This window comes from Apostichopus japonicus, chromosome 8, assembly GCF_037975245.1.
Source record: "Apostichopus japonicus isolate 1M-3 chromosome 8, ASM3797524v1, whole genome shotgun sequence".
Taxonomy (NCBI): Eukaryota; Metazoa; Echinodermata; class Holothuroidea; order Aspidochirotida; family Stichopodidae; genus Apostichopus; species Apostichopus japonicus.
Window position 1 is genome coordinate 20,689,911 of NC_092568.1, and position 9,514 is coordinate 20,699,424.

The window sequence follows — 9,514 nt, forward strand, 5'->3', positions numbered from 1 at the left end:
TGTCTAACACTTCTGTTACATCTCATTCGAAACTAGGTCAGATTACCGGCATGAGACGTTTCTTTTTGCGTGAGTCTTCACACCCATTAAGTGATATGAATTTATTTCAAATGTTTTTGTTGAATTCTGTAACTGCAAGATTCATAAGAAGGTAACCAAAGAACGGGAAGGAGGCAAGGGCGGCGGAAGCACTTTTAATCTGGGGGGGGGGGGGCACCGACATCAAAGGGCACTTTGCAGAAATTCGATTGGACTAATGCAGCCTTACATTTAGAACCCTTTATAACTCTTATTGTATTGTATTATCTTATCACATCACTCCATCAACGCCCCCCCTCCCCTAAAGGAAAATATGCATACTAGCACTGCAATATCAAATGCGCAAATTGGCAAACAAGGAACAAGTTTTCTTTTGAGACAAAATGAGGTGAAATCATGCTAGTTGCTAATGTAGGAATCTTCCAAATTAGAGTTTTTTTCTTGTTAATATCTTAACAAAATTTTTCCATTCGAAATAGCTTTGAGTTTGACCCACAGAAATTCATTAAAAGTCACGGGCTTAGCCAGGATTTGCAAAGTTGTATGCACGACTATCTGAGCGGAGCGCCACCATTGGTTGGCGCGGAGCGTACTATAAAATTTTTGGTTTTACAAACCCCTCAGATGGCCGGAAACGGCCCTTCCCGAGTGTTCATTCTGGTTCCCTGGCCTCTTGCTAACTTGAGGCACCTCAATTTTTGTGTAGAAAAAAGGCACATTTTTAACCTGAGGAAAAGTGGGGGGGGGGCACGTGCCCCCTGTGCCCCCCCCCGGTTCCGCCGCCCTTGGAAGGAGGACCTACTCTCAGATTACAATGAAAACGAACCTTGCTCCGAACAGGAGTCAATGTTTGACTTGGATCCAACAATGGTACTAACAAGCATATTGCAATGTGTCCGCAGCAAGAACATTGTTTCCTAATGAGGGGAATGACACATTATTGGAAAACTCAAAGAAAACTTAGATGAGACATCGTATGATAGAATAATGATAATGTTTAAGGTACCTGAAACTGAAGGATATCAGAGTGGACGGGGTTGGGGGTTTGATGGGGGGGGGGGGGGAGATAGGCAGTTTAGGTCAATAAGAGGAATGCATCAGCTTTTGGGTGTTAGAGGACAGGAAGTCCTGCAAAGAGATAAATTGCTGGTGAAAGGGCGTTCCTGTAGATTACCATCTTTCGCCTTATTGATATAAACTGGTCATAAAGTTAAGCCTGTCGGTAAATACGAAATAGATTTTGAAGTTGAATATTTGAGTAAAAAAAAGCATTTTGTTTCCTATTTGACTTGTTCCTGATCAAAGTTGAATTGATGAAGAATTGATGAAGAATTAGAATGTCATCGTCATATACTCTGGAGGCGTGAAAAGGAAATGGAAAGACCTCCCACTTCCTCCACTCCCCCCCCCCCCAACCCCCATAAATTACTTGTCGCTTTTGTAGATCAAGCCAAGCTGCGGATCCACTTACCTCCCAAATTCTCAACCCTATGCCTCGTCGTCGAAACATGTACAAAAGCTATGTTAGAAAACATACAAATTAAACCGTTGTATAAACTCTTACACATCTGATTATTGTTCTTCTACGTTCTTAAATAAGAAAGGCTGAAAAGTTTCGAAAATCTCACAAAAGTGAACTAACTACAACTCTTCTGAATTGGTTTGTTTGTGGTGGCCCGTGTATGCATCGGTGGCATGCACAGGATTTCAAATGTAGGGGGGAGGGGGGGTGAGTGAGGGGTGAGGAGATCAAATAATGGGACTTACAAAAATTAATAGTAAACGCATGATTAAGCTTATAATAAATAAACTCCAAAATGATTTAGTTAGTGACATCAAACTTTATGAGAGGCTCATGTATGGGGAGGTGGGGGGGGAGGGGGTTGCATGGCGTCCTCCCCTGTTAAAGTATCGTAGGGACCTGAAATTTTATGGAAGAGGCGAATGAAGGATTTTACCATAGAGTCGGTGTTGCCCTGGGGTCCATGAAACTGTCACCTTTGTAAGGACAAAACATACTAAGACGTTAAGTGGCGCATTCTGAAGCATATTTAGGCTATACGTTTAATATACAGAAGTAGCTATAAACTCAAGATTTTGCTAACAAATTAACTTTGGGTGAATTTGAAAGAGGGATGGGGAGGTATGCACTCTTTGTAGTTGGTCTATTCTTCCTCGGCAAAATGAACCCCCCCCCCCACTGAACCATTTCCTCCAACTGACGATCAGAGGAATGGGGAGGGGCAATGCGTCCACCCCCACCTCTCCCGTTTGTACACACCAACTGGTATGCACCCATTCTGGTTTTTTGTACGGCATGGCGAACTATTATATCTGGTTATTGACAGCTCCCTTGTTAAACTGTTACATATATTGCGATATCGGGAGTATAACATAATATACTCTTTCCATTGTCTCATTCCATATTGATTGTTCTCATAACAAACACAAAGCCAATCGACGCGTGTCCTTGAGCCTGTATGATTTTAAAGTTTCAGTCAATTAAACGTGTTGGATGAGTAATGTCTGGACGTATTAAAATAGACAGATGGAAGGGAGAATCAGAGGTGAGTCGGTATAGGCATATGGGGAATGTCAGCATATGGGGAATGTCAGCATATGTTGAATTAGCTGTTGTTTAAGCAGGTGTTATGAAGTGTGGTTAGAAATATATGTACTGAAAAAGGCGTACTCATAGTAGCTGTAATAGAGGGGGGGGGGGGGTGGGCGGGACAATCTAAAAGAGGGAAGGGTTATCAACATTAATAATACCACAAGAACACTACAATCTAACCTAGCTACTGAACCCTATCGAAGTCACGTCAACAGAAGATAGACATTAAAAAGGAAATACAAAGTTACTTTTGAACTCAGCTGAACACTGATACTTGAACTTTAAGTTATCTAAGAATTGTTATATTTCGAATTCCCGGTGAATTATGAACTGCAAGTGAAGTTAAGGACCTTCTATATCTATCTATCTAACTATATATATATATATATATATATATATATATATATATATATATATATATATATATATATATATATATATATATTGTCATGATCAAGAGAAAGACTGGTCGCGAAAGACATGCTGTAGTGAAAGTGACAAACATTGATGAAAATGGTGAAAAATCGATTGGGTGCCATGTCAGTTGACAAATTATACCTATATCTCTGGCTACAAGAAATTGTCAACGAAAATCAGTTCACATAGATGCATACAAAAATTGTGGTTGAAAAATTCTATGCCGAAACACATTATCTCAGTCTTGAAATAAACTTCTTCGTTATACCAATAGCCTCACAGAGACCATTTCATTTCATCCGAACAACCCTTGATGTCTAGGAGTACTTTGAAGGGGTCGGATTAAAACGGATAGTTGATTTGTTAACGTTTTTTGCTTGACTTTTCATTAACCCGACGTTTGAAAACTGTAAGCCGTGTTGATTTAATTAAACCAGTTTTATGGATACGGAGAACACGGCGACATAATGATCCCTTTTCACATTTTCGATCCAAGTATATTATTGGTATAATGACCAATAGCATCACCCGTTTTAGATGACTCTGAAGCGTATCATTTAGGACACATCAGAGGGCCTCTATACACACATTGCACATTTAATTCCTGGCAGCCTTCTGGACCTTCACACCCGTTGACATCAGAAATTCATAGCCAAACATTCAATCGAATGTTAGGCCTTATATATTGACTGAACTTGTCCCATGCATATTTCATACATTTGGAAGAAAACACACCGAAGATTACACCGACGACGTATTGCGAACTGGGCCAAGTTGCACATTTGCAATGCTCGTCCTCATGTTAACATATTTCCTGTACCTCGCAATGCTCTCCAGCCAGTGATGCAAGAGCACTCTCTGTTCACCGGTAAACCAGTTACTGGCGTAAGCGGTGGCTATCATCATATGCACGTCATACTCGTAACATGTACCGCATCTGGCGTATTTTTCATAGTGACGCTTTATAAGCAAAAAGATTCGATCGACGTTAACGTGCACTGGTTTCACGCGCAAAGAAGATGTGATTAAAAGCGATAACTCAGATATCGTGTCTGGTGACACGTCATCCACAGATACCGGCTTTGTCAGATTTAAAATAGGTGCAGTGATTTCATTGAAAGAAATTTCCCTTGAAAGACTTTGGATCTCCGCTTTCGCTGTCGATAATTCTCTCTTAAGTTTCCTGTTATCTGCATCGCAAAGCTCCAACTTCTTTCTGGTATGTTTCAGTTGAATTTCCAATATGCCCATCTTCTTTTCTAGAATCCCATTTTTCTGATGAATGTCTTCCGCCGTATATCCTATGATGCTTCGATTTATGTTTCTTCCATGACAAAAATCGCGGTGCTCTACAAAGTCTCTCCGGTTCAAGGTGTCCCCGCATTCATCACACTTTTTGGCAGCATAACCACAATGCGTTGTATGTGTTTTGACATCTTCTAGACGTGAAATAAATGTGCAACCACGTGGTCGATTTTCGCAGTAAATACAAATTTTATTCACCACTTGGCGCAAGGAAAAAATTGGTATTACTTCACAACCTGTCAAAGTCTTGCGGCATTGTGGACATGTCTTCCTACAAGCTCTGTCAAGCCAAGTTTGAATACATACTGCGCAAAAAGTATGTCCACACGAGGTGGCCACTGCATCTTGATAAACTCCTTTGCATATCCCACACAACAAGTCTTGATCAGGTTTCGATGGAAATCTCTCGATAAGCCAACCCATTTCACAGTTGTAGCAGATTCACTACAGGCTAAATCCTAAATTGTATAGGATATATACGATATATTCCATAACATGTTCTCACTTGTAAATGCACACGGTGATGTAATGGACGAGTCGAGTAATTTCTACCACACCTGCTGTCTATATTTCTTTATTAACAGTTGGAACAAACTGATCAATTTCACAACGTTTTCTGAGCGAGTTGCGCTAAATTATTGCTGAAATCATAATACAAACGACAACACATATATACCGTTCGTAACACGTAAGTAATGTTTGTTTTGTTCCTGCACTTACTATACCGTATTGATTTTGTAGCAGAAGTGGCAGCTGCACTGTTTCATTTATCAACACAAGTAATAAAGAGGCGGAGCTTTTATTATATCACGCAGACGATCTCGTAGCAACCTCGCATCAAGTTCTCATGGCAACCATCCTACCGCGCCCAAATTATCATCATGAGATGAACATCGTAATTAATCAAGCGAACGGCAAGCGACGACAGCAACAGATATTCCCATTAAGATATCCGCGCGGTTATACCGACAGAAACGTTATAAGTATATGACAACCACTTTAATACTTTCACTTCATTAACAAGAAGAAGAAGAAGAAAAGGGGAAAAAACCCAATGTGAACTGAGTTCTACTTAATGATATAAGTGTATGTTGGTAACATTCCTTGTGTCTGTAAGTGGTTCATTTAAATACAGAAAATTAGAAACTATTACCGTAAGTGATAAAATACATATATAAAACAACGTAGCGATGATGCAAATTAACTAATTAGAATATTCGTTGAGTCTACACTTGGACTCTACATGAATTTACTTCTGGTATTTGAAAGGTAATACCTTCTATTCTATAGTATATTAAAAATATATTTTCAAATAAATTCATAACGTTCAAGTGTCATTTGACAGTATTTCTATAATGAATTTCTAACCTGATGGTAAGGCTTCCAGTCAATGCCAAGAACCTCTGAAGCAGGTATATATGAACTGAATATGGACTGATATATTGCAATGTTATATATGAATAGGGCCAACGAAGGATATTCACAAAAGGATGTCAATTGACTGATCTTTACAAAACGTTTTAAAAGGTTTTTCTTTGCAAGATAAATGTTACTTACATATAGACCGGTTGACTTCGCAGTGATATGTATAGGAAAAAACATGTAGGAGAACATGCCAATTGAAAGTCATTTAATGTTTGAACTATACGAAATGAAAACAATCAATCAAACAAACGCACAATTTCTTCAACTTATGAAGGCGATGAATTTTCTCCCCCCCCCCCCTCCCCCCCCTCCCAAAAAAAATGAAATCTACACATTTAATGTGAAAATTGATTGACATTAATATCCTCTTTTATAAAGAGTATAGGCCTAGTTATAATGGGAAAATAAAGTTGGACTGTTTTCAAATTGAAACCAATGTTTAGTTATACGATATGAGTCTATTCCTTACAGGGAAGAATTCTTTTTTCGTGTTTGATAAGTGATTTCCCAAATAAACACAATACTAAGAAAAAAAAAATATACTGAAATTATTAGCATACAACAATTCTATACATACAAATATCAAGAGACGAATGCAACAGTATCAAGTGGGACTTTCCATCACGTGTATTATACTCCTATTATTTATTTGGCTTTCTTTATACTGCATGCACATTATCGGAATAAATACGGTGACCTATAAGGGTCACAGTTTACACTTGTTACAGTTCGCTTATTAAAAACGACTGAAAACATCATGCCGGATTATAAGCCTTTGCTAAGGTACTTCACTGTGAAATTCATACCATGCCTTACACTTGTTAATTCCACACGTTTCACTTACCTTTCATTTCTATAAGTCAGTTTTAAACTGAATTGGTGAAAGAACAGGTCAGACAGACAAAATGGCAGCCCCCAGTATACAGGTTAAAGGTCATCAGAATAGGTCCCATATTTTGGTACGCTGAAACTGTATCATCATGATCATCGTGATCGTGATGATCAGATCACGATGATCATCGTCATCATCATAATCATCATCATAATTCAGTACGGACTTACTTCCAGTTATATAAACATAATGACATCAAACATAATGACAATTTTCTCAAGAAAAAAAAAAAAAAACAGGAAATAATAAAAAGGATTGACTAAGACGAAAGGAAGCCTCTTCCACCTTAGTGTAAAATGAAAAACGTTTATTTTTGTTTGCATTATTGAATGATAATAATTAAGCCTTTCGACTAATTGTAGGACAATTTTAAATTTGTAGTAATAATAATAATAATAACAGCAACAAGTTCCTCTCATCGCCAGTAAGCATTTCGAATAAACAGATGAATTATTAGCTACGCAAAAAAAAAAAAAAAAAAAAAAATCACACACACAAACACAAAAAATGACCTTTAACCTCTGACCTTTGGTACCTTTCCAATAAGTTTGAAAACAACCATGCAGAATGCAAAATGCATTGAGGTTTCGATGAATTTAATGCACTAGACTTCTGCTTGTTAGTATAACCAGAACGAGCTGTTTCAATAACACTATGGCATGATAACACAGGTCAGTCTATACTGTACGTGGCTATATACACCTCCATCAACAACAATAGGGGTCTTGTGCTCAATGTTATGAATCCACACACCAAGTATTAGAGGTATCCACGATTTCCATCGTTAGATATCATGTAAAAGGTTTTCAGAGTTTGACCTCTGGTGACTTATAGGAGATTTGACCTCACAAGCAATAGGATTCTTGTACTCGATATCATGGCAAATCCATATACCATGTATGAAAAGTATCCATGATTTCTACCATGTTTGAAGGTTTACAGGCCTCGACAAATATTTTTAAAAGTAATCGCTATTTGGCGACCGTGACTAAAAATCTTCTCGCCAAATTCCACTCGCCACTAGCCTTATTAGTGTTGTTTAAGTCTCCAAAGTACAGATCTGCAACATCAATACTTTCAATGAACAAAGGTTAGGCAGTTAGGAAGATACACGGTGCTACGTAATTGCGCATTGGAAAGTCACGTTTCTCTGCATTATGAAATTTAAACTCTTTCCAACAAAAGTAAGTGTTCAACAAAGTAAAACATGTCGCAGAATCATAAATAAGCAGCTAGGCCTACTATAATGACTTTGAACAATTAAAAGTCAAACGTCTGTAAAAACACCTAGCAGCAACAACAGCAAACTTGTCTCAAAACTCCTTTGATTGTTCTATACTTTGCGAATTATGACTGGTATCCAGTAGGAAAATGCCTTTCCGAAATAATTAAGGAGATGTGTTTCCATCTTAAGTGTATTGGTATTCTGACTGGTATTCTTCACTTTGTTGTGTTAACGAACCCTATTCGACCCAACCGTTGCAGGCCTAGACAACATAAATTGCTCATAGGCCTAGCCAGGTTTGTTCAAGTTGTCCCATAATCATAAACGTGACGAAAGTCGAACGTTACTTTTAAGGCCTAGCTATGCTGAAACTGGTGGAAGAGACTACACAAATTGAGGTCAACAGCCGATCCAGACAAAAGCTCGTGAACTCACTGCCAAATTAAGACCGTTTTACACAATTATTTTCGCATTGAGATTGGTCATAGAAAAACATCTAACTAGACGAACTGTTAAGCTTCATAAACGCTGCCTGGTCACAACGAAACTACATCCAACCTGAAATAAATACAACGGAAAACGTCCAACATAGTACACCTTTCTGCACGCAAAATAAGGCTTCCGAGCGGCACGTTGAAACCAATGCAAATATGTTTGTGGTTTCAGTTTTAGATGCTGCGGATGCCCATAAGCTCATATCCAATTGTCAATAGCCTCCTATTCGTATATGAGGCGTTACGCACATGTTATCTGATAGGCTGGTTTGTGGGAGATACGGTAGCTTATAAAACAACGTTTGCACAATTTGGCGTCTGGTGACTCCAACTGACCTTTGCCCTCAATAAAATCTTGTACTGGACGTGTACCAACAACATACTAAATATGAGATTCGTCCAACCTTCCCTTCTTGAGATATCGTGTTTACAAGGTTTTCACTATTTGGCCCCTGGTGACCCCAAATGACCTTTGACCTTCCCACAAAACAATCGGATTCTTCTACTCAATGTGGTACTCATATACACCAAATATAAGATTGATCCAAGCTTTTCTCCTTGAGATATCGTGTTTACAAGGTTGACTCAATTTGACCCCTGGTGACCCCAAATGACCTTTGATCTCCAAACAAAAACTATACGCTGTTGCTCCAAAATATGGTCTTCCTACTCACGAAATATGAGATTGGTCCAAGTTTACCTCTTTGAGATATCGTGTTTACAATGTTTTCACTATTTGGCCCATGGTAATTTGACCTCCCCACAAAACAATTACATTCTTCTACTCAATGTGGTACTCATATACACCAAATATTAGATTGATCCTAGCTTTTCTTCGTAAGATATCGTGTTTACAAAGTTTACTCAATTTGACCTCTGGTGACCCCAAATGACCTTTGATCTCCGACAAAAACTGTAGGCTGTTGCTCCTAAATGTGGTTTTCCTACTAACGAAATATGAGATTGGTCCAAGTTTACCTCTTTGAGATATCGTGTTTACAAAGTTTTCACTATTTGGCCCCTGATGACGCCACATGACCTTTGACCTCCCCGCAAAACAATAGGGTTCTTTGATTCAATGTGGTACTCATATACACCAAATA

General features: G+C 38.4%; 1 protein-coding gene across 1 annotated transcript; it reads right to left on the minus strand.

The window, feature by feature from the left end:
• Window positions 1-3,074: 3,074 nt before the first annotated feature.
• LOC139970999 (E3 ubiquitin-protein ligase NRDP1-like) lies at window positions 3,075-5,120 on the minus strand. The gene has a single exon (XM_071977118.1). It carries the CDS (start codon window positions 4,796-4,798, stop codon window positions 3,812-3,814), a length of 987 nt encoding a protein of 328 aa, XP_071833219.1. The 5' UTR covers window positions 4,799-5,120; the 3' UTR covers window positions 3,075-3,811.
• Between the last annotated feature and the right edge of the window lie 4,394 nt (window positions 5,121-9,514).

Bases quoted from the DNA above. Each gene is read 5' to 3' on its own strand.
- LOC139970999 (XM_071977118.1), bottom strand. From the start codon at position 4,798: ATGGGTTGGCTTATCGAGAGATTTCCATCGAAACCTGATCAAGACTTG.